General features: G+C 42.6%; 1 protein-coding gene across 7 annotated transcripts in view; it reads right to left on the reverse strand.

The window, feature by feature from the left end:
* Positions 1–5063: 5063 nt before the first annotated feature.
* TAMM41 (TAM41 mitochondrial translocator assembly and maintenance homolog) overlaps positions 5064–25895 on the reverse strand; it is a 50856-nt gene continuing 30024 nt past the window's right edge. For 5 of the 7 annotated variants that reach the window (XM_041764093.1, XM_041764094.1, XM_041764090.1 and 2 more), the window contains 3 exons: positions 17460–17625; positions 16157–16219; positions 5064–5199 (listed from right to left, as the gene is read on the reverse strand). In XM_041764093.1, coding sequence (XP_041620027.1) covers positions 5123–5199; positions 16157–16219; positions 17460–17625 — 306 coding nt within the window. In that variant the 3' untranslated portion in view covers positions 5064–5122. The remainder of the gene's footprint in view (positions 5200–16156; positions 16220–17459; positions 17626–25895) is intronic. The other 2 variants (XM_041764092.1, XM_041764091.1) reach the window with 2 other exon arrangements.

Raw genomic sequence — 25895 nt, forward strand, 5'->3', positions numbered from 1 at the left:
AGGTGGCTTAGTGGTTTAGCTCTGCCTTTGGCCCAGGGTGTGATCCTTGAGTCCCTGGATAGAGTTCCATGTCAGGCTCCCTGCATGGAGCCTGCTCCTTCCTCTGCCTGTGTCTCTGCCTTTCTCTCTCTCTCTGTGTGTCTCTCATGAATAAATAAATAAAATCTTAAAAAAAAAAAAGGAAAAAGGAACAGGTGATACTAGTATTAATATTAGCATTAATATGTTGGGGCAAGGTAGTCCAAATAATTATTTCAATATGCAATCAATATAAAAAGATTAATGAGGCATTCTATATCTTTTTGTCATGTGATGTGTAGTCTGTACGTATACCACACCTCAATCTGGACCAGTCATACTTCCAGGGCCCTGTGGCTCCTTGTGTCTGGTGGCCACCATATTGGGCAGGAGGTCTGTGAGCCCCGTAGGGAAAAGTGCTCAAGAAAAGTGTTAACATATAAATGTTTAATGTCTGAAGGTTTCCTCTCTCTTTATACCATGGGGGCTCTGAGGTTTTACCAGCTGAAAAAGGTCCGGAAGTCCTGTTTGACTGCAGCGCCATTCAGATTTCCCTCCAGCAGCAGAGCAAACGTTCCCCCAGCTGTCCAGACTGCTGACGGCTGATGGCTCACAGCTGAGTGTTTCTGTGGCCTCTGTCACCAGCCAAAGGAAGTTGCCTCGCTGAGGGTAGGGCCCACATCCAATAACCAATTGTTGCCTTGGTAAGAAAGCCTGACTGCCTTGTCTCGACTTGGGACCACCCTGTAAGGTCCCCCAGTTCCAGAGCCACCCTGGAGGAATGGCTGGGCCCTGCTGCAGCTGCAACCCAGCTCAGCTTGTCCCTGCGGTGTTCCTCGCTTTCTTACAGGTATTGCTCTGGAGAGCATGCTTCACTACACCTTCTGCAGGGACGTCCCCTTTCCAGGGCCTGTTTCCCAGGGAATGCACCGAAGGCTTCTATCCCCAGTGTTAGGTTGTTCTTCACAAGGATGGCAGCTGTATTAACAGACTGAGGCTCTTGTGTGTCATATTGCACAAGGACATTGTAGTCTGTGGGCCTCTTGCCGGATGATCAACTTTGTAATGTTGTGCCCAAGATTGCATATCTGAGAAACCACCAAGGAGCTGACACGGATGCAAACACACGTGGGTTTATTTACAAGCTTGAGCTTGGGTCCAAGTATACCCAACACAGCGGAGCAGGGACTTGGACCCCGAGGTGGGTTCCAGCTTAGTTTTATGGGCTTGTCTAAAGGACCTCCAGAAGGGGTGGAGGAATTTCTCAAGTTCTGTTTACATTCTGATATGGGGCTTTCAAGGGCATTAAGCTCTGTTCTCATTCTAATATGGGGCTTTCTAGGGTGTTAAGCTGTAAGCTGTTTTTTTCCTGTAACTGAAGCAAGGTAAATTTCAGCTCTTATTCACAGGGGCCTGGGATGGCTGTACTTGTGCTAACGTTGAACTTAAGGTGGAATGGCCTTAATTTTCTCGGCCTCCACAGTAACTGCACCAAAGGAGGAAAATGTGTAATCACCGTGAATTCCCTCTTACAAGTTGCTCCAGTTTTAGGAATCATACTTATGTCTCTGATTTCTGTAAAAGAACAGGGAGAAACTTGCCACTCAATATATGAGTGAGGTAAGATTGGATGTCACCATGGCCCATCACGTTGGCCCAGCTATCTCACACGGTGAAGTTTGTAGATTGTCAATTCAAAGGTCCCAGCAACCTGTCTGAGACCAACACTGGCCCTGAGGCAGGCTGAGGAATCCTATCTTCCAGTGGAGGTCTACAAGCAATGCAGCTAGTATCCAAGAATTCTCTGGCTTAGCATCAGAGAGGAAACCAAGAGTATGACACCCTATGATTTGTCTCCTTGTCCCCAAGTCTAGCTTGGCTTAGAGATGACAGGAAGCTCTGGTATGAGATCCTCAAACAAAACCCTAAATTCTCAGGCAAAAAAAAAAAAAAAAAGTCCTACTCCTGTTCCTGTCACCTCCTTACTTTTCCAGCCTTTGTGCTCATTCTTACTCTCTTTGCTTACTTAGCACCTCACATTTCTTTGAGACCATCTCAAGGGATCCCTCCTCCATGAAACCTTCTTCAATTTTTCAGCATTGATATATGATTCACATACCATACCACTTACCATTTCATGTACTTTAGTGATTACATTTAAGCACAATCAATGGTTAATGCTATATTCACAGAATTGTGCAACCATCCATCCCCAAAATCACTTTTAGAACATTTTCAAAAACCCAAAAAGACACCCTGAATCCCTTACTTGTCACTCCCAAGCCCCCTAGGACCCACCTCCTGCTGTGGGGAACCACTAATCTATTTTCTGTTCCTCCGTATTTGTCTCTTCTGGGCACTTAACATCGATCAAATCCTACAAGATGTCAGGTGTGGCTTATTTCATCTAGTATTATGTTTTCAAGGTTCGAATATGTTGTATCATGCTGTCAGTACTTCATTCTTTTTTAATGCTGAATAATATTCCATTGTGTGAGATATATTTCATCTGTCCATTCATTGGTGATGGATATTGGGTTATTTCCACTTCTTGGCTATTGTGGATCATGGTGCTATGAATATTCTTTTTTTTTTAAAAAAAATATTTCATTTATTTATTCATGAGAGACACAGAGAGGCAGAGACATAGGCAGAGGGAGAAGCAGGCTCCCTGCAGTGGGCCTGATGTGGGACTTGATCCCAGGACCCCAGGATCATGACCTGAGTTGAAGGCAGATGCTCAGCCACTGAGCCACCCAGGTGTCCCTACATTGTAAATGTCTTTTTTTTTTTTTTTTTTGGTAAATGTCTTTATATCTTCTAGGCATAAGTGCCTTATCAAATAAATGATTTGCAATTATTTTCTCCCATTTTTCTGTGGGTTGTCTTTAACCTACTTGATGGTGTCCTTTGAAGCACACAGTTTTAAATTTTGATGAAGTTACATTTATCTATTGTTTTCTTTTGTTGCCTGTGCTTTTGGTATCTTGTCTAAGAAGCCATTGACTAATCCGAGGTTATGAAGATTTAATCATGTTTTCTCCTGAGTTTTATAGACTTAGTTGTTATATTTAGGCTTTGATCCATTTGAGCTGATTTTTATATATGGTGGGAGGTAAGGTTCAACTTCATTCTTTTGATGTGGATATCCAATTGTCCCAACACCATTTGTTGAAAAATCATTTTCTCTCATTTATGCCTTGGTGCCCTCGTCAAAAATCAAGAAATCAACTGATTGCATGAAACCTTTTTTTGACACTCCCAACTGAATGAGGACCCCACTGCCAATCCTGTGGCAGAGAGAAATGGGACATGATAAACTGGGCTGGCTCTTAAAGTTTTTTTCTCAGAAGTGACATGTCACTATTCCCACTTCATTGGGCAAAAGTCATAAGGCCAATCTGATGTCCTTGGAGGAAAGAAAATTAGTCCTCCCATAGATGGGGAACTGTAAGGAGGGAAAATAGGTTATTCTGGGGAACAGTAATACAATGTAATGCTTCCTCACCATCCCCTGTATGACTTGATACCTTGCTCTCCCGATTTTTTTCTGACCTCTCCATTACCCCTTAGATTTCTTGCCTGCTCCTTTCATGTTGGTGTTTCCCAGTGTTGTGAGCTTGGCTCTCCTGTCTTCATACTCTACAGATTTCCTGGAGGGGGGGGGGGGGAGTTTTATCCACTCCCATCTATTACCTGCCAACTCTCATAGTTATACTTTCCAGCTTCTGACCTGTCTAGCTGACTATCTACTGAACATCCCCCACAGACATCTCAAACTCAGTGTGCCCAGGCCTGAATTTATCACTGTCTTCATGCCACCCCCCCTTTGAACCTCCTCCTGATCCCCCAACTTGGGAAATAGCACACAACTCTCCCAGTTGCCCTAGCCTGAACCTTGGCACTTTTTTTTTTTTTTTTTTTTTTTTAAGATTTTACTTATTTATTTAGAGAGAAAGAGCAGTGGGAGGGGATGCCACTAACTGAGTCACTCACATGCTCTGGCATCTTCTTTATATTCAACCAAGGTGTATTTATTTTTTTTTTAAGATTTTATTTATTTATTCATGAGAGACACACAGAGAGAGGCAGAGACACAGGCAGAGGGAGAAGCAGGCTTCATGCAGGAAGCCCGATATGGGGCTCGATCCCGGGTCTCCAGGATTCCGACCTGGACTGAAGGCAGCGCTAAACCGCTGAGCCACCTGGGCTGCCCCTCAACCAGGGTGTATTGAGTCTACTTCCCAAGCATCACTTGAATATGTGTCCCTTTGGTCCATTCTTGATTCTCTCCTAGACGGTCATTATCTCTCAGTTGGATAATTATAATCTTGCCCCTACTTCTTCTTCTTCTTTTTTTTTTTTTTAAAGATTTATTATGAGAGAGCGACAGAGAGAAAGAGAGCGAGAGCAAGAGAGAATGGCAGGGAGGGGCAGAGGGAGAGGGAGAATCTTCTATGGAAAGTGCTTACAATACTGCCTGACACTGTAAGTGCTTAACCCAGTATTTGCCATTACTTTTAGGTATCTCCATAGCATCCTCTAGTTACCCCCTTATAATTAAGCATTTATCAGACAAATAGGGGAAGGCTCTACAAGGGGACTGTCACAGGCTCTTCACCCATAAGTCACTGTACTACACACTGTCTCAGAGAACAAAGAGAAACATAAAAAGCCTAGGTTCAGGAAAATGTGAATGTGACACTTGTGAGCTCTCAATGGAAAAAGCCAGGTGGAGACTTGAGAGATAGAGGGAGCAAAACTTCCCTGCCTGTAGCCCATTGGCTGCATGTCCACAAGTGTATGCAGTTTCTCAGTTTATGAACTCTCATGTACCAAAAACACAGACCACAGCTAAAGCTCTTATGCAAGCAGGGCACAGATGGTTTCATATGCAAAGAGGATTCTTCTCTTCTCATGCTAGGTCCTCAAAAGTATCTGCACCTCCCCACCAATAAATGTCTAACACATACATTTCAAAATCAAATATTATACAAACCAAGGTATCTATAAATTCAAGCAATGGGTCAAAGTAACAAATACTGTTCAGTCAAAAAGGATCACTTTATTAATCTATACATAACACATATAAAAGCAAGCACAATCAGGATGTTTTCCTCAGCCATCCTTTCCACATTTTGTGTAGTTTTAGTGAACTATAAACCACTGATTTCTTCATGCCTAAAAGACAAAAAGAAGAGATGGTAAGAAAATTGGTGCTCGTTGACTATGTACTCAGCTAGAGCTTCCATAATATCCTGATCAGAGGCCTGTCTTTGGAGTGGGGCAGCAATGGGCTGACTGGGGGGGCCCAGGAGACCCCGGAAGTCGAAGATGATTAAAGGTTACCATGATCAACATAAGGGGAAGAGATTCTGATTTAGGCATCTACTCCTACAGTGGCACAGATACCGAAGGTACCTGGGTTACTGGGATGAGTGAATCTTTTAAGTTACTGGTCTATCATCAGCCTCTGACTTGAGTAGCTCTTTTAAAGAGAAAGAAAAACAAAAATAAAACTCTGTATGTAACTGGGCATCCTCAGCCCCCTTCCTATGCCCACATCACAACCACCCCCAGATCCCTGCTGCTGTGTCATTGCATATGCCACCAGCCTGACCAGAATGAACATGGGTTCTATCACTTTCCTCCTATACACTCATCCCCTTTCAGAATCCTCCTATAGAAGTGCCTTCCTTGACACCTCAGGCAATTCAGATGTGGCTCCTCCTGGTCCCACAGCAGCTGACCTCTCACTCAGTACTTACCATACTGCATGGTGCTCAGTCAGCTTAGTGACCTGGTCCTCTGCCTAGACTGGGAGCCCCTCAAAGACAGAGAGCTTGTCCCATTCATCCCTGTATCCCCATCACCTAGCACATATAGGCACTTAGTAATGCTTTTGAAATGATGGAACAGATGCCCCTCATGAGGTATCTGACCTCCTAGCACCCCGTCCCCTGCCCCTACTTAATCCCACGTACCTTAGGAAACCAGAGAAGAGGCTCTCTGGGGGTTAATGGGACAGAGGTAAAATGGGGTACAATAATGGAATGGTATTTGTCAGGTCTAATAGGATCCTATTTGCAGTTGGTATTATGGGCTCGACTCCCTTTGTGCTGAGGATGAGATCATTTAGTCTGTGTTTCAAGGTGTGGCCTAAAGATCTGAACAGCCTTTTTCCCCATGAGATACAAATTGTGGTCTATACTGCAAGTCTGAAATGCACACCTCTGGCAGTGCACTTTAATCACTGGTAAGCACTGTGGATGAGGTAACAGGATTAAATCTGGAGACTCCCAGTACTGGAGTTTGAGTGGTCTCTTGAAAATACCTGGGCCTGTTACCTGTAAGCTGCCCAGTCCACTCAGAACCTCTGAAGAAGCTACTGCAGGCAGTGGCAGGTAAAAAGGCCGCATACTAGGAAAATCGTTAGCGAATACTTCTAGAAACTCTGGCCCAGCTTGTCTACTGTTTGCAAACTGACTTAGCCTAATCAAGAAACTCAGAGCACATTTCTCTGTCTCCACCTCTTTTAATTTTCTCCCTGGAGCAACCACTTTGGTGAACCTCACCCACTTGAGCATTGAGACTGGAAACTTCTTACGTAAGGTGCTTTTTAATACTCCAGCCAGAACCAATCGAGAAACTAAGCAGAACACAGGTAGGTGCATACAGTAAAGTTTAACACAGCGATGCCAGGGCACTGAGTCACAGCTAGAGGAAGATGCATCGGCCATGATAAGTCCCAGCTCAACTTCACAAACCTAACATACAGACACGGTGGACTTCAACATTTTTCTTTTTTTAAAGGTTTTTTTTTTTTTTAAAGATTTATTTATTTATTTACTTATTTGTGATAGACATAGAGAGAGAGAGAGGCAGAGACACAGGAGGAGGGAGAAGCAGGCTCCATGCTGGGAGCCCGATGAGGGACTCGATCCCAGGACTCCAGGATCGCACCCTGGGCCAAAGGCAGGCGCCAAACCGCTGAGCCACCCAGGGATCCCTTTTTTTTAAATATTTTATTTTATTTTATTTTTTATTTATTTATGAGAGACACAGAGCGAGAGAGAGAGAGAGGCAGAGACACAGGCAGAGGGAGAAGCAGGCCCCATGCAGGGAGCCCGATGTGGGACTCGATCCCGGGTCTCCAGGATCACACCCCGGCCTGCAGGTGGCACTAAACTGCTGCACCACCGGGGCTGCCCTGGACTTCAACATTTAAGGTAAATATCTGAAGTACATGAGTGTCACCATGTAGCCATGTTTTGATGCTACTACATAGAAACCTCCCTTCAGGGGATTTCCTGGGTGGCTCAGTGGTTTAGCACCTGCCTTCAGCCCATGACATGATCCTGGAGTCCTGGGATCAAGTCCCAGGATCGAGTCCCACGTCGTTCTCCCTGCATGGAGCCTGCTTCTCCCTCAGCCTGTGTCTCTGCCTCTCTCTGTCTCTCATAAATGAATAAATAAAATCTTTTAAAAAAGAAACCTCCCTTCATTAAAAACATTCTCTCCCTTTGATGGCTCTGCTGGAGATTCTCAGAAAGACTGCAGCAGGGCATTGTGTTAGGGCACTAGAATAGGAGTCAAGAGATGTGAGTTCTAGTCCCAACTGGATGACAAACTTACAGTATGATGCACCTTCTCTGGGCCTCAACTTTCTCATCTGTAATGAGACTGGTTAGACTAATTTGGGGTTCCCTAACAAGGGGCCATAGGCATGTTTCAATGTCAGTCTGCAGGAGAGTTAAGAGGCAACCGGGAAAGTTTGCTGTGTAGTGTGCACATGTGTACTTCTGTGCCAAGGGTAGTTTTCATCAGGTTTTCACAGGGAGCCAGGATTTGCAGAAGGTTAAGAACCAACAGATTGGAATGAAGGATCTTTTCTGTCTTAATATTCTTTATTTTTTTTTAAGATTTTATTTGAGAGAGAGTGTGTGTGTGTGTGTGACAGAGAGACAGAGAGAGAGAGAGAGAGAGAGTGAGAGAGAGAGAGAGAGAGAGCACAAGAGCAGAAGGAGCCGCAGAAGAAAAAGCAGACTCCCTGCTGAGCAGAGAGCCCAACCCAAGGCTCGATCCCAGGACCCTGGGATCATGACCTGAGCAGAAGGCAGATGCTTAACCGACTGAGCCACCCAGGCGCCCCTCTGCTTTAATAGTCTAATTGCAACACAGATGGAAAACTAAAACTCCATGAAGTTCTGGTGGGCAACATTTCCTATACAGGATACAAAAGCTGCTATCCATAAAGGACAAAACTGACAAACTGGACTGAGTAAAATTAAGAACGTCTTTCCATCAAAAGCCGTCATTGAGAGAGTGAAGTGACAGCCCCCCCAAGTGGGAGATTTTGCATTACATAGACCAGAAAAAGGACCTGTATCCAGACTATATAGGAATTCAGTAAGAAAAGGTAGATAATTCAATAGAAAAATGAGCAAAGGACTAGAATAGGCACTTCACAAAAGAGGATATCCAAGTAAACAGGAAGAGATGCCCAGCTTCATTAGGAAAATGTAAATTAAAATTCCAATATGATACCAATACTCACCTATTAGAGTGTGTAAAATGAAAAAGACATGGAGCACCAGGGTAGGAGGAGCTGCAACAAGAGCTCAGCTAGGGGGAGTGTAATATGGACAACGGTCTGGTGCTATTACCAAAGCACAACATTCACATACTTTATGCTGCTGTAATTCTACCCCTTAAGTATGCTACTAAGAGAAATGCATATGTTCACTTACAAAAGACAGGTACAAAAACATTCCCAGTAGCACCACCTGTAATGGCCCCAGCTGGGAGGAACCCAAGAAACCAACAACAGGAAAGTGGATAAACCGTGATGTAATCATACAATGGACTTGCTGCAATGAGGATAAATGAAACTATTGCTGCTCTCAACACCATGTTGAATCTCATTGATACAATGAGTGAAAGACACAGGAGATTACATTTTTATATAAAGTTCAAAAATGGGCACAACAGAAGCATGGCACTGGAAGTCAGAGAGTAGTTACTCCAGGAGGAATAGTGACTATGACTGGCACACCACTGGGGGGACAGTCCTATTCTATTTCTTTATCTGGGTTCTAGGTTCATGAGTGTGTTGGCTTTGTGAAAATTCACCAAATTTATGATTTGTGCACTTTTTTTCTGAATCTCTGGAGATTTTTTCCTACTACCAGAAAACCTAAAATCTTTCATTTACTCAGTCACTGAAATACACTGAACCAATATTTATTGAGCATCCATATAATACAAGATATTGAACTAGCTGCTGGGGATACTGTATGAGCAAGAGAGTTCTGGTCTCTGCTCTCAGAGGGTTTATGATCCACAGAATTCTACTTGGCTTATATTAAGCCTACTTTTTGGTTTCTGCTCTTTTTCTACAGAAAAGTATGGTGATTTAGGAAGTCTGCATTTAGAATGTGTCTTCAAGGAAGACACTTTAAGAACCATCATCATCGCCTTTGCTCCTTCCCTAATGGATAAAGATGCCACATCTCGTTAGATAACAGTGTCTTTAGACAGATCCTTAAAGGGAATCATTATGAATTTTGACTAAAGTCAAGTCTTCTTTGGAAGCCCAGAGTAATCTACTTCAATATCTGGCTCCTTGAGTTTTACTTTTGTTGATTTCCAGCTTGTTTCACATGACCTGCAGCAAAGTCACTTAAATAAGGTGTGACTTAAATAAGGTGGATTCAATGACAGACATGGTTCTCTGGGAAACAATGTGAGGCAGATGCGAGTAGGCTGTGAGAGGTCTCTCCCTTCCTGTAATTCAACATTTCAGATACTTAGGAGGGAAAATCAGTAAGCCCCCTAACATTCTTCCAATTATTTTCTAACCACAGTTAGATATTATCTACAAAGAAAATCTCTTGAAGCAGATGTACAAACTTATTTTAAGAATTCTCAGGTTAAATAATAAGCAAATCACTAGAAAAAAAAAAACTTAACTATTATCACGTGTTCTTCTTATTTAAAGTGTAGGTACCAAAAAAATGGAAGAAGTGTTTTAGTTATAAGAAATCAGAAGCAGAGGCTAATCCATGATCCATTCTCTTGTGTTCCAGGGGAAGGGCTGGTAAGGAACCCCTCAGGCATGCCAGAAACTTTTTAGGAACAAGACTAAACCTGTCTTGTTAATTCAGGTGAATCCTTTGAAGCTAGAAAGGTAAATAGGTATCTGTCCCCAGAGTCAATTCTGACTGACCAGAAAGTCAGGTGGGGAAAAATAAAGCAAGATTTCAACAAGTAAGCTCATCCTCCTTCCCTACCTCCCCCAGCTCTGGGAACGGCACTACTGTCTACCACTTCCCAAGCTAGACACCTGGGAGTTATCTTTGACTCCTCTCTCTCCTTCACTTTCCATATCCCTTCAACCATCTGGAACAGGTAACTTGCCCTCTAAATATTACATGAATCCCTTCTCTCTGCCTATACTGCAATGACTTGAGTTCAGGCTGCCTAACTCTTTCCCTGACTGGCTGCAACCATAACGAATCAGTTTCCTGTGCAATCATGTTATCTCCCTTCCATCTGTTCTCCACTCTCTAGCCATTGAGGTCTTTCTACAATCTTTCAGTGGTTTCCCTCCACCCTCAAAATAAACTCTGAATTCCTCCGCCTGGCTTTTCAGGCCCCCCTTTGCTGGTTCCTGCTTACTTCTCAGACTTATCACTAAATTCCTCCATCTCTCTTCTATTCCCATACCAGAAAACTCAGGTTAATAATGCGAAGGCTCCTGGTGATCAGAAGACAGTTTGCTTAGCTGGTCTTCTGTGACAGTTTGAGATGTGATGCCATCTGCTGCTACCATGAAAAGAAGAGCAGGCAAGTATCAGGAGACTAGATGGCTGTTGACTCCTCCTGAACTTCTGGTGAGCTGGGCTAAAAGGGGAAAATGGTGTTTGGCTTTGGAGGCATTTCTGTACTCACCTTAGAATATGGGTGTATCTGATGATGAGGGGATTTCAAGGGAACTAATGAAGAGAGTGTGGACCATATGAGAACAGGCAACTATGTTATCCAACACAGTTTATTAGAAAAGGTGATCCTCTGGGCTGGTTATAGATGCCTGGCCTCTATCTTTTCTAGGAATACAGTGATATTTAGATCTAGACTTGCCCAAGTTTATAAAACATCTACTAGGTACATACTGAACACTCTCAGAACACATAGCAAGCTGGGTATTACCATCCTCTCCATTTCAAGGAAGAAGAGCTAATTAACATGCTAAGTTACAGAGTGAAGAAATGAGTGGCTACAAATCAAGTCCAGGTCTTTTGACCCCAGGCTTAGCTCCTCAGTTAGCTATCTTTCTGAACTAAACTGTACTTGTGTATAAAAGGTATTCACAGGGCGTCCCTGGGTGGCTCAGCAGTTTAGCGCCTGCCTTCGGCCCAAGGCATGATTTGGAGTCCCAGGATTGAGTCCCACATCGGGCTCCCTGCATGGAGCCTGCTTCTCCCTCTGCCTGTGTCTCTGCGTCTCTTTCTCTGTGTCTCTCATGAATAAAGTCTTTAAAAATATATATATTCACTAGCTAACGGGGAAGGCTGAACCTTCCTTTTTACCCCCACTGAGTGGGACCATTCAAAAGGGGAGGGGTGAGAATGGCTATTAAGGAATCCAAACTCCATCAAATACACACACGCGTTCCCACCCTGCACCTGATGCATCAGTGAGCTGAAAACCTGAACACAGGTAGAACTTGGAGGGTTTTGCCTTAGCAAAGCAAGCAGAACAGCGACAGCTGTGACCATGAGAGGACTTCTAAGGAACAATGTGCAAAAGCATAGAGGTTCTGAAACTTGCTCTCAAGTCAGAGGGCAGAGAAACAGTAAACCAGCCACCCAGGGCCTTTCGTTGCTAGTTTACTCCGACTGGAGACCTGGTTAATGGGTAGGCGAATGCCATCTGAACGTGACAAAGAGGTCTATTCTAAAGAGGGGTCCAGAAACTTTTAGGTAATGACACCAAAAAGACGAAGTCCAGGCAGTGCTAAGTGAGTTTATTCATCACAAGATGTTATTTACACAACCTGGTGAGGCAGGTATAATTATCTCTATGAAATTAAAACTGAGAAAAATTAGGTAACTTGCCCAAGTCACAGTAGTTAAGTTAGAATATGAGCCCCAGTCTCTTGGCCTTTGGCTTGGGCCACCTTCACTGTGGGTTCACAAGCACCATAAAACCAGAGGAGCCAGAGCATAAGGTAGGTAAACCCACGGACTTTGAAGGGATGCCCATCACTTTCCATAGTTTCTGCACCTGCAGAACAGGCTGCATACATTCTGCTACTCTGGCCTTCCAAGATCCAATAAGGCATATTTAGGAAGGAGAGGGAAGCAGGCAGTGAGCAGGCACAGAAACCAGCACTAGGCATTAGGGACAGCCACAGGAAAACTGGTCTGTGGCTTCTGTGTCACCCACTGCCCTCTGCTGGCCACTGGAAAGAATGGGTGGAAAGAGGACCAAAGATTCATTTCAGGTTGAAGTGCCAAGAGGAGACGATGATGGATTTTTAAAAACGTTTTATTTGAGAAAAGCTCAAACTTATAAAAGAAGTGTAGAATATGTCTCATGTTTCTTTACTCAGCTTCAACAATAAATCAACTCATGGCCAATCTTATGTCATCTACTCCTAGCCTGCCTCCCTCTACCATGTTTGTTTGTTTGTTTGTTTATTTATTTATTTATTTATTTATTTATTTATTTATTTGATTTATTTATCCATGAGACACACACACACACACACACACACACACACACACACACAGAGGCAGAGACACAGGCAGAGGGATAGCAGGCTTCACGCAGGGAGCCCGACTCGGGACCCAACCCTGGGGCCTTCAGGATCAGGCCCTGGGCTGAAGGTGGCGCTAAACCGCTGAGCTACCGGGGCTGCCCCATGTTTATTTTCTTTTTTTCAAGATTTTATTTATTTATTCATAAGAGACACAGGAAGACAGAGGCAGGGACACAGGCAGAGGGAGAAGCAGGCTCCATGCAGGAAGCCTGATGTGGGACCCGGTACTGGGACTCCAGGATCACGCCCTGGGCTGAAAGCAGATGCCCAACTCCTGAGCCACCCAGGCACCCCCACATTTCTTTTTTTCTTTTTTTTAAAGATTTTATTTATTTAATGATGAGAGACACAGAGAGAGGCAGAGACACAGGTAGAGGGAGAAGCAGGCTCCATGCAGGGAGCCCGATATGGGACTCAATCCAGGATCCTGGGATCAAGTCCTGAGCTGAAGGCAGATGCTCAACTGCTGAGCCACCCAGGCGTCCCAACCCCCACATTTCTATTTACACATCTGTCTCCCCTCCTAGATTCTGAACTCTTTTTTTTTAAAGATTTTTTTTTTTATCATTTATTCATAGAGACAGAGAGAGAGAGGCAGAGGCACAGGCAGAGGGAGAAGTAGGCACCATACAGAGAGCCCGATGTGGGACTCGATCCGGGGTCTCCAGGATCACGCCCTGGGCTGCAGGCGGCGCTAAACCGCTGCGCCACGGGGGCTACCCGATTATGAACTCCTTGAAGGCAGTATGGTGTTGTGTTCACTTTTGCATCCAGGCATGGCTAGCACATTGAGGCTCAGTAGATGGTCACATGAAGAAAGACCCAACTATCAAAGTCCATCACTTGACAATATCAAGTGTTGGAGACAATGGGGGGAAAAGAGAACTCTTGTTTCCTACTAGTAGGATTTAACTTGATATAATCACTTTGGAGGGCAATGTGGCAATATCCAAAGATACGTTCAAATGCTTAGGCCCATAAAACGAGATCAGGATATTTTAAATTAAAAAAAAAAAAAGTACATTCAGGAGCACCTGGATGAATCAGTCAGTGAAGTATCCAACTGCTGATTTTTGCTCAGATCATGATCTCAGGGTCCTGAGATTGAGCCCTGTGTAGGGTTCTGCACTCAGCGGGGAGTCTGCCTGAGATTCTCTCCCTCTCCCTCTGCCTCTGCCCTTCTCCCTGCTTATGTGCACACACAAGCTCTCTTTCTAAAATAAATTTTAAAATCTTCAAATAAATAAATAAATAAAAATGTACATTCAGAGAACGAACGAACAAAAAAAGAAAACAGAAAGAGCTCTTGGAAATTAAAAATACAATAGCAGAAATAAAAAAACTCAATAGAGGGCAGCCTGGGTGGCTCAGTGGTTTAGTGTCACCTTCAAGCCAGGGCGTGATCCTGGAGACCCAGGATCCAGTTCTGCATGGGATTTCCTGCATGGAGCCTGTTTCTCCCTCTGCCTCTCTCTCTCTGGGTCTCTCGTGAATAAATAAATAAAAATCTTAAAAAAAAAAAAAACCCTCAATAGATGAGTTGGAAGCTAAAGTTGAGAAAATCTCTCTGAAAGAGCAAAAAGACAAAGAGATAAAAAATAGAGGACAAAAGAAAGAAAACCAAAGGGCTCTTTGAGGAGGTCCAAAATCTGAAAAAAAGGAGTTCCATTCTGTATGTTGGTAAATTAAACACCAATAAAAAAAAAAAAAAAAAAAAAAAAATATATAAATAAATAAATAAAATTAAAAAAAAAAAAAAAAAAAAAAAAAAAAAAAAAAAAAAAAAAAAAAAAAAAAAAAAAAAAAAGGAGTTCCAGAAAGACAAGAAAGAAAATAGATGGGAAGAAGGTAAAGAAATAAAGGAAAAATTTCTTATATTCTTATTTTCCGAGTTTCCAAAATGAAAGGATAGTGAGTACCCAGGAAAGTAGATAAAAACGATTTATTATCAAAGCGTATCACTGAGAAATGTCAGAGCCATGGGGGCAAGGGAAGACCCAACTGGTTTCCAGAAAGAACATAAACCACAAAAGACTGAGAATCAGAATGGCTTTGGACCTCAACAGCAATCCTCAAATGAGAAGATAATCGGAATAATGATATCGAAATTCTTAAAAAGATGATTTCTAATCCATCTCCAGCCTAAGTGCTGATTATATGTGAGGGCAAGCTAAAGATATTTCTAGTTATACACAGTCTCCTGATTTGCCTCCCTGCATCCTTTCTCAGAAAAGTACTGGAGGCATGCTTCACCAATATGAATGTACACCATGAAAGTAAAAGATAAAAGAGACAGGAAACAGGGGATCCCTCCCATGAGACAGGGGAAGACAATCTCCGTGGGAAAAGAAAGTTGTGCCGGGAAAGAAAAGTGTATGATGTGGCTCACCTGTGAATCACAGTAACAGAGTCATACACCATAAACTCTGACAAGTGGCTTCACCAAAGCTATACAGCAACTACATGAGGACCGAGGGATGGGAGGGGTGAGCTTGTGTGTGACAGGGTGGATACAAGAGCTGAAGTCTAATCTCCCAGAATGAGAAGTCCACAGCTGATGCCGACAACTGGAAAGGAGAGGAGCAGCAGTATATGCCTACTACTTAGACCCTTGCAGTGGGAATAAAACCAACCCACTAGAGGGATTAGCAACATCTGTCTCTGGAGAGGGGAGATGGCAGGGAAGGGCAGGGACTGCTGCTTCTGCAACATCATGCATATGTGACTTCCATAAATCCTAAAACAAGGGGACAACGTGCACACAGGAGTTATTCAGAAGACTGAAAGGGGTAGTAAGGCTTCCAACAGTACCTCACATGTTTGGACTGGTTTAGACCAGATGACAGTGCTATTTTGCCCGTCTGTATGCCACTGCTATGTCCTAGTTCATGACCATCAAAATTCAGCACTTCAGAGGTACTTGCAGGATACAGATAAAGCTTTATATCTGAATCAGGAGTGCTGAGGCCACTCCATCCAGTAGATATATTAAGCCTGGATTTTCGAAAAGGAAATGATTTTACTTTGCAAATAACCGATGTCTCTAAGAGGACATTATTAGGTGTTGGTTCAGAGGTTCTTCCCTGCCTTGTCTGAGAGCTCTCATAATCCAGAGCTCCAGAACTTGTCCTAGCTGACAAATAGAGGAGATAAATGTAGCAAATGAGGATATGAGCTTTATGTAGAGAATTGTACATTTGTGTAATAGGCCTTTTTATGCTTTATGTGTAGGTTTTTACCTGTAACCTTTATTACACTGTGAATTAAATGTAACTTTTGTGAAAAAAAGCATGGACTTTCAAAAGTTCTTACCAGCAGTGAAAATGCCTTTGGTGCTCTGTTTCATACTAGAAGGTCTCACAATTGCTGAAAGCCCTGTGAAAAGAAAACCAACAGGGATGCCAAAAAAAAAAAAAAAAAAAAAAAAAGCCAAATGTTAGTCATCTTAACATTTTTAAAATCTAAAATTTTCTTTCCAGTAATCCAATAAAACCAGCACATCCATCTCTGCCCTGATGTTGCAGAATGACAGTGGAAGGGGTATCATGATTGAGGACCAGGAGACCAGAGTTGCCAGGCATGTCAGCAACCAGCTGTGTGAGTTCAGGCAAATGCGTGGTCTTCCCTCACCTTAATTAAAATATGGGGTGGATCAGGTCACCCTCAAAGGTCATTTCATGACTTTAAATCTGCTTAAGGGTGCTAGTTCTCAACCCCAAACCCACTGTTTCTGCCTGGGAGAAAAACTTACATTTTGAAAACATACATGGAACTCCTCAGGGAAGAGCAATAGCATAGTCCTTCTCCCTCTCACAAAGGCAGCAGAGATCATATGGTGACCAGAATCATGTTAAAATGAAAATAAACAGCATGCCTCCTCATTTATCTTCAGAATAGGTACCTGGCAATCTAAATGTATGCTCTGACAGCCTGGGGCAGGTGCCTGGGAGAGTGCGTCATTGGCAAGTGCATCTAGGGCAGTAGCTTGCATCCCTGAGGAGCTCAAGAAATATTTACTCAATAACACAGGAGAACGTGCTCATCTGGAGAAGGGAGTCATTTTCAATCATGATTATTTCTTTACTGACAGCCCTTGTAAATTATCTTTAACGCCTCAAAGAGAAGTGGGTCTCTGAAGATAAGATTTTTGGGTAAACACTGGAAAGGCCCTGGGCCATGTAAGAGGGAGCTGACTGAACACACTATGAGACACATCGAACAGGAGTCGGCTGATGAAAGCTGTGTTCCTGATGTTATAAAAGCACTAAAAATGTCACTAGCCTCCTTCCTTCTCAGACCACCATGAAGAACACAGAGGAGTCTTTGGAATAACTTCTAGAAGTTATGGTCTTGGAACCAAAACAAACATTGTTTCCCCCTTTGACAGTGATTTAGGACCAAGGAATCTGAAAACAGAAGTACTCTCACCGCGGTACTTCAAACAAATGACAATTTAGATTTGGAAAAAACCCAGGTTGTTAGTGCTTTCTTCTTCCTTGAGACAATCTGTCTCTCGATCTCACTAGGCACGAAAGAATAAAGAATACAGCTCAGTCACAAAGTCTGCTTTTAACCCATGGCCAGCACTTCCTTAACGTCAAATTCATAAACATACCTAGTCTCACCACTTCTCCACAGTCGGGATCATGAGCAACTTGTAATAAAGTTTCTTCCACATCTCTGTTTTTTCCAGGAGGGTCCATAATATGATTTATTTGTCGCTGTAAGGTTTTGGGCAATGTCATTAGCTGAGTGAATTGTCCTTCTGGGCTTTTATCTATCTAAGGGGGAAAAAAAGAAAGATGATATCTATGGAAAGTTCTTTGAATTCTATAAAGATTCAAAGTCATGGCTTCTCTTTCAAGTCACACAGACATGCACGAACCCATACCCCAGAATGGGGAGCATGCTAACGAAACTTGCTCCTTTCTGAAACTGAATGCACAAGAGTTCAGATTCTAAGGTCCTTCAGAAAGGCCAACACTTTTCCTATGATATTCTCCTTTTACAACGAGAAAAGAATAGAGGCCCTTTTCAAGCATCCATTTCTGACTCTCAGTTTTAAAATTTCTTTTTCTTAAATCCAGTGGTAAAGGAAGGAAGGCTGCCGCTAACACTCACTGAGGCTCAGCAAATCCAGACACTCAGACTCTCTCTCTCCCACTGTAAACACACTGTGTCACTGAGTGACACAGCCATGGTCATATAGCAGTTGGAGAGAGAGGCGTCCAACCTCGGGTCTCCTGCCTTCTAGGCCTTTTACTCACCATGCTGTATTTCATAAACTGTAGGAATAAACTGATGACGGGACTAAGCTTATTGGCTTTTAATCTCCTGGTACATAGTAGGTAGTCAAAAAACACTAGTTGAGTAAGGAAATGAATAACTGCATCAATAAAGCTTAGCTGTCATTATTTCTTAAGTAGGGTTAAATTACACCAGTGGTTTCTGTGCCCCACATATTCTAGATACATCAAGTTGAAAGAGAAACACAGAAATAAAACACACAAACTATGCACCAGACTTTACTCTGAATCCAAAGTTAGTCACAGAGCCAAGGCCACACCTAGCTTCTCTAACTTCTAGTCTAATATACTTTACTTCACAGAACTAAGTTTTTACAAAATCACATAAACATTGACTGCCTGCCAAGGTAAGAACCAGTAACACTGGCCTCAACGGCTCATCTCATCATTTGTCAGGCAAGAAATCTGTCCTATATTTTTTCAACAAATGTTTAGGTTTTAACTTTGACTAAGACAACAGTAAGAAAAAAATTTGACAAATAAATGTATTAAATTTTAGATTCAGATTTTCCAGATATGACTTTTTATTAACACTTAGAATTCACTCATTCTACCACTCTTTTTTTCATTCAACAAGTACTCATTGAGTATTAATGTCTGGATTTCCTAGTCTTCTATTAAATTTATGCAAACAAGAACAAAGGACTATTATCTAGTGGCTCCAGTAAAAGTAAAGGGTTTTTTTTAACCTGAATATTTCATATTTATCATTAAAATGATTCTAAATTCACAGGATTTGAACTCTACTTAGCTTTGCTTCACTAAATGAAAAAAAAATGTGGATATTACTATAAAATATATTAGAAATAACATTTATAGACTCATATTTCGGGGTTAAGATTGAGATTAGCCAAAAGGATCTTATATTTCTGTAAGGCTTTATCTATGAAGCTTTCAGGAATTTTAGAGATGTCAAATGGCTTTTTAAGTTTATTTATTTATTTATTTTCCTTCTTCTTCCTTTATTGGACACTTTGTAGATGTCACGCAGGTCTAAAAGGTACACTGTTAAATAATTATTTAAAAACCAACCAGGAAAAAACAAAACAAAACAAAACAAAACAAAACCGACCAGGACTAAAGCCCTGGTCCAGAGATCCAAACCAGAAGCAAAAAGGAATGGGGGCAGTGGGCTGGGGGTATTCCTGCAACATCACCAAAACCCAGACAAGGACCCTAAGCTCTTTCACAGGCCAACCCAGGATGTGGGGCCTTGGGCTAACCCTTCAGGTGCCTCTGGCTGCATCACTATCAGGTCAGTAACCAGCAAGGTGCTGGCAGAACAGCCAGCTGAGTCCAGACATGGACAAAAGTAACTGGAAGGACAGGAGATGGACAGGTACTGAGATAAGGATTAAAAAACATATTTGCCACTGCTTTCTCTTGAGGAAAATAATGCACTGGAATTTTTGTTTGAAAGACAAAATATTAGGTGACATGTTCAAATAAATTGTTAAATTCTGGGTAATTATTCTTACTCTTTGATTCTCATTAAAACATGGAAGTGAAAGCATTCAGTTAAATCATGAGAGTCAAACTGCATTTTGAAAGTCGGAACAGAAAAGACCATATAGTGTATTGTTGCATTTATATGAAGTGTCCAGAAGAGACAAATCCAGAGGCAGAAAACAGATTAGTGGTTGCTTGTGGGGAGGGGAAGCCAGGGACTGTTAATGGATGTGGGGTTTCTTTTTGGAGTGACAGAAATGTTGTGAAATAGATTGTAGTGATAGTTGCACAACTCTGTGAATACACTGAAAACCACTGATTTTTATGGTATGTGAATTATATCTCAATAAAGCTGATGTTTTAAAAAAGCAGATGTGGGCATATGATACTGGATTCTGTGTTGTACCACTGTCATTTCACTAGCTGCTGGGAAAATTGGCTGAATCCCACTCTTAGAGTCCTTCCCCAGACTTGTCTTCAGCCAAAGGGAGCTGCCTGGATCCAATGACTGGACACTGCAGGAGTACAAAGGCCTGGCCTTTTTTCCCCAAGTGGGGACAACTAGGAAGGGCCATTTAATTCCACAGTGCTACTGCAGGATCAGATAAGGGCTTGTTTCAAATCCACTCAATCCCGATGCTATGCAATAGGTACCAGGATCGGTCCAAAGAGTATACTCTATGATGGCATTTTAGAGCTGTCTTACTATGGAAGGCCAAGTAGAAGACTCTGAAGCTGCCACTTTGCCTCTTATCCAAGACAGTGATTAAAAATAAAAACAAACAACACCACATCTCAGGAGGAAATACACAGATTAGTGCTATCTGTAAACCTAAAGGATGCAGGGGTATGATGTTTAATTTTGTGTCACTTGGCTAGGCTATAGTGATCAGTTGCTTGGTCAAATATTAGTCCAGATGTTATTATAAGAGTATTTAAAAAATATTTATTTATTCATAGAGACACACACAGAGAGAGACAGACACAGGCCGAGAGAGAAGAAGGCCCAGTGCAGGGAGCCTGACATAGGACTGGATCCCGGCTCTCCAGGATCACGCCCTGGGCTGCAGGCGGCGCTAAGCCCGCTGAGCCACTCGGGCCGCCCTGTAAGAGTATTTTTAGAGATGTAATTAACATTTAAGTCAGTAGACTAAAGCAGATTACCCTCTATAATGTAGGTGAGCATCATCTAATCAGTCGAAGGCCTTAAGAAAAATGACTAAAGTCTCTGAGGAAGAAGGTGTTCTGCCTCCAGATTGCCCTCAGACTTAAAACTATGACATACTCTTCCCTTGGTCTCCAGGTGTGCTGCTGGTATGCTCTGCAAATTTCAAACTCTTCAGCCTCCATGATTTAATTCCTTAAAATAACTTTTTTTTTTTTTTAAGATTTTATTTTATTTATTCATTTATTCTCTCAGACAGAGAGAGAGAGAGAGAGAGAGAGAGAGAGGCAGAGACACAGGCAGAGGAGAAGCAGGCTCCATGCAGGGAGCCCAACGTGGGACTCGATCCTGGGTCTCCAGGATCACGCCCTGGGCTGCAGGCAGTGCTAAACCGCTGTGCCACCGGGGCTGCCCAAAATAACTCTCTATAAATCTTACTGGCTCTGTTTCTTCGGAGAACTCTAATATGAAGACTAATTGTCTCCATCATAGTTCCATTAAGTCTGGCCCTCACAAAATCCAAATGGGTTCTGGAAGATTATACCAAAACTCAATCAAGTAGAAGTCCCAGTGATGTCTGCTCTGCCAGATGTAGTAAATCTGCTAGAGCAAGTCACAGAACTGCAGGTATCTGGATGAGGCCAAGACCTGGGGAATGTATTATTTTCCATCTTTATTAGGAAGGGGGATCAGAAGCAGCTTGCATTCATGAGACAGACAATAGTATATCTTATGGTTTGCCTCAGGGCTATGTTAACTCTCCTATCCTCTGTCATAAGATATCCCAACGAAACTAGACTATTTGGACATTCTGTATAATCTCAGGCTGATCCACTACATCAATGGTATGTTATTACTGTTACCTGGGAAACAATAAGGGGCAAGTACATTGGAGTCCCTGGTAGATAAATGTACTCCAGGGGGTAGAAGATAAACCCTATGAAGTTACAGGAGTCTACTACCTCAGTGAAGTGTTTAGGAGTCAAGTGGTCTGGAGCATGCTGGGACATCCCTCTAAAGTAAAGATCAAATTTTTGGATCTGATACCTCTCACTGCTAAGAATGAAGCATGATGCTTGGTAAGCCTCTTCAGGTTTTGGAGGCAGCATATTCCACACTTTGGCATAATGTTCAGACTTACTTACCAAGTGATATGAAAGGATGCCAGGTTTGTGAGGCTCAGAGCAGAAAAGAGGTCTCTAACAGATTCAGGCAGCAGTGCAAGCAGCCCCCACTTGGGGCACAGAACCCTATAAACTCTATAGTACTAATGAGATCTTTGGTATCAAAAGAAGCCACAGGAAGCTTGTGGTAGGCTCCCAGTAGGACAATCACAATGTAAACTACTAGGGTTCTGGACCAAGGCCATGCCATCTATGATAAAGAACAATATATCATTTGAAATCAGCTCCTAGATATGAGACCCTGGTAGAGATGGAGCTTCTAACTATGGGTCATCATCAAAAGACCATGTGTCAAGAACTGCCATCATGAGTGGAGATCGCTCCTATTCATCAGATCTTAAGGCCAGGCAGGCTCAACAGTAATCTACTGTAAGATGGGAGAGGTCCACGAGCATTTGACATGAGTAAGGCCAGAAGGCACAAGTAAGCTGCACAAAGGGAAACCTAGGGCCCCATAATATCCACTCTGCACTGTTGTACCAGTGTATACCACCCTATTTCTTCACTGGTTCATGCATATGACTACATGGAAGGTCTCTTGTGATTGGCTTTTGGAGGATAAAGAATGAGCTTGCTGCATGGATGATTTGGCTTAGTACGTACTAGCTGAAAATGATACATTACAGCTTCATCCATGGATAGGCCTGAAAGACATTAAGGAAGGGAAATCCTCCCAAATGGGTATGCTTCAGATAGTGCACATGGTCACCCACTTTACATGGAGAATGTAGCCCCAGGTAAGAACACACACAGACCCATGGGTACGAAGCACGGTTTGCAGGTTGAGTGGGCCCAAAAGGAAAAAACTGGAAGACTGAAGACAAAAAACTAGGGAGAAGAGGTATTTGGATGGACTTATGGGAGGAGCCCACTAAGCATGAAGAACTTTGTATTTTGGTACAAAGAGAGGATTCTTCACAGAAGAATCAACAATAACCAAAAGAACAATTCAGCGAGTTGATTAAATAGCCTGACATTCCAGTGCAGAGACAATGGCTCATAAAGAAGTAGCCATGATGGCAGGAATAGAGGCTTTGCCTAGGCAAGGCTGACTTAGCTACTGCTGCTGTTAAAGTCTATCCTGACAGCAATAGAAGCCAAAGCTAAAATCCTGATAACAGGACCATCTCCTGAGACTAACCAGTCACTTGGTGGAAGTTGACTACATTGGACTTCTTCCACACCTGGGACAGTAATTAATCTTAATTGGAAGTAACACATATTCTGAGTATGGGTTTGCCTTTCCTACCCACAGGACCTAGCCAGTACCATTACAGGGCTTACAAACGCACACTTTACCATTGTGGTTGTACCATGTAACATTACATATGGGACCCATTGTAGAACAAAAAAGGTACAGAGGTATGGCGATAGGCATAGGACCATGGCTCCACTTTTCCTACCATATACTGCACCAAAGCTGCCAGACTGATAGAGCAGTTCTCAAAAAGGGGAAATTTGGGGCCCACACAGCAAAGAATTATCCAGCCTAACATGCCAACAGTATCCTCATTAAAAAATCCTGTTAGAGCAATGAGGAACAGCTGAACCAGCAGCTTGGAGATGATACCCTGTGAGAATGGGGTGCTGTACACATCTAACACTAATGCCTGTTATACAGTACCACGTTCCCGACTGATGGAACACATAGATCTGGGAACCAAGGTGTGAAAGAAGTAGGCCTGCTTCCCATCATTCCCAGTGACCCACTCAGGAAATGTGTGTTTCCCATCCCTACAACTTTAAGACTTTAAACTTAACGCTATGATTGCTACCTCCTCTATTCAGATTGAGACATGGAAAGGAGTCACCATAGTGGCAGAAGTAACTGATCCTGATCATCAGGGGTAGGGCTGCTGGTACACATCTCTCAGTACCCCTTGCTCTGTTTAGATGGTAAAGGGAAAGGCCAGCAACCCTACCCTGAAATGGGCAGGGTGACCAGGTCTAGATGCCTCAGGGATGAGGGTCTGGGCTACCTCGTCTAGTCCAGCACAAGTACTAGATGAGGGTGAAGGGAGTTTGGAATGGGTAGTACAGGAAGGAGCAGGTGGGTGTCAGTTATAGCCTCAGCAGCGCTGGGAACTGTAGTTCAGTCCACTAACCTTCCTCTCCTCTCCTTTCCTCTCCTCTCCTCTTTCCTGTCCTCTCCTCTTTCCTCTCTTCTCCTCTCCTCTTTCCTCTCCTCTTCCTCTCCTCTCCTCTCTCCTCTCTCCCTCTCCTCTCCTTCCTTCCTCCCTCCCTCCCCTCTCTTTCTCTTCCTTCCTTTCTTTTTTTCTTCTTTTTCTTTTCTTTCTTTTTTCTTTCTTTCTTTCTTTCTTTCTTTCTTTTTCTTTCTTTCTTTCTTTCTTTCTCTTTCTTCTTTCTTTCTTTCTTTCTTTCTTTCTTTCTTTCTTTCTTTCTTTCTTTCTTTCTTTCTTTCTTTCTTTCTTTCTTCTTTTTCTTTCTTTTTCTTTCGTCATGAGAGATGCAGAGAGAGAGGCAGAGATACAGGCAGAGGGAGAAGCAGACTCCATGCAGGGAGCCCGATGTGAGACTTGATCCCGGTACTCTGGGATCATGTGCTGAGTCAAAGGCAGACGGTCAACCTCTGAGCCACCCAGGGGTCCCCACTAACCTTACTCTTCCCCAGGATAAGAGATCAATTAGATTGTGCAGCCTTTCACAGGCCATAGTAAGGAATTTGGAAATGTTTATCTTCAGGGTCTAAAGAAAATTCCCAGCCCTTTCCCCTTGCTCAGTTTTCTGAAAGTTGGCAGCTAGGCATATTATACTTCCTGATCTGAAGCCAAGGAGCAGATGATGTCCCTTTGGAGAAATCTTACAGATACTGACATTAAAAGAAACAGAGACAATGTAGAGAGCAAGATAAAACTTCAAAAATTATAATAAAGACCACTAAAGGGGGATCCCTGGGTGGCACAGCGGTTTGGCGCCTGCCTTTGGCCTAGGGTGCGATCCTGGAGACCCGGGATCGAATCCCACATCAGGCTCCCAGTGCATGGAGCCTGCTTCTCCCTCTGCCTGTGTCTCTGCCTCTCTCTCTTTCTGTCTGTATGACTATCATAAATAAAAAAAAAAAAAAAAAAAAAAAAAAAGACCACTAAAGGGATGAGAAAAGATAATATATTTGGAAAACAGGAACAGGATGCCATAAGAAAAAAGGAACATTCAGAGGAAATTAAATATTTTAAAGCAGTGCTAGAAGATCAATTTGAGAGATTCTTTTGGAAAGAAGAACAAAAACCCCAAAGAAAGCAGAAGGAGGAAAGGGAAATAAAAAGGATCAAACAAGGAGGTCCAACAACCAGCTAACAGGAATTCCAGAAAGAATGAAGAAAATGGATATGAAGAAATTATTATAGAAATAACAAAACTTCCTAGAATTGGAGGTCATGAGTATTCAGACTAGAAAGGCTCATAAAGTGCCAGAATAATAGTGAAAAACACATATATAAAGACAGACTACTATGAAATGTAAGACTGGAAAAAGATCCTAAGCATAGCATTTTCCAAGAGTTAAAAAGGTCATATCCAAAGGATAGGTAATCTGAATGTCATTAGACTTCTTAACACAACACTTATAAACTAGAAGAAGTAATGCTATGACTTAAAAAGTCTGAGGGAAAAATTCCAACCTAGAATGTGATATGTAGCCCAAACTACCAATCAGTGCAAGGATAGAAGGTTTAGATGTACATGGTCTCAAAAAATTTACCTTCCTTGCAACCTATGTTAGAGAGGTACTAAAAGGTATACTTCACCAAGATTAAAGGGCCACTAAGAAAAAAAAAAAGAAGATAGAAAATGCAGAAAACCAAAACCTAGAAAGGCAGAGAGAGGCGGAAAGAACCAGCAGGGTGATAATGAAAAGATGCTCTAGGAGAACAGCCACTCAGCAAGCCTAGAAAATAGCCCATCCAGAAAGAACAGGGCACGCAGAGCTC

This window comes from Vulpes lagopus, chromosome 7 (assembly GCF_018345385.1).
Source record: "Vulpes lagopus strain Blue_001 chromosome 7, ASM1834538v1, whole genome shotgun sequence".
Lineage (NCBI taxonomy): Eukaryota > Metazoa > Chordata > Mammalia > Carnivora > Canidae > Vulpes > Vulpes lagopus.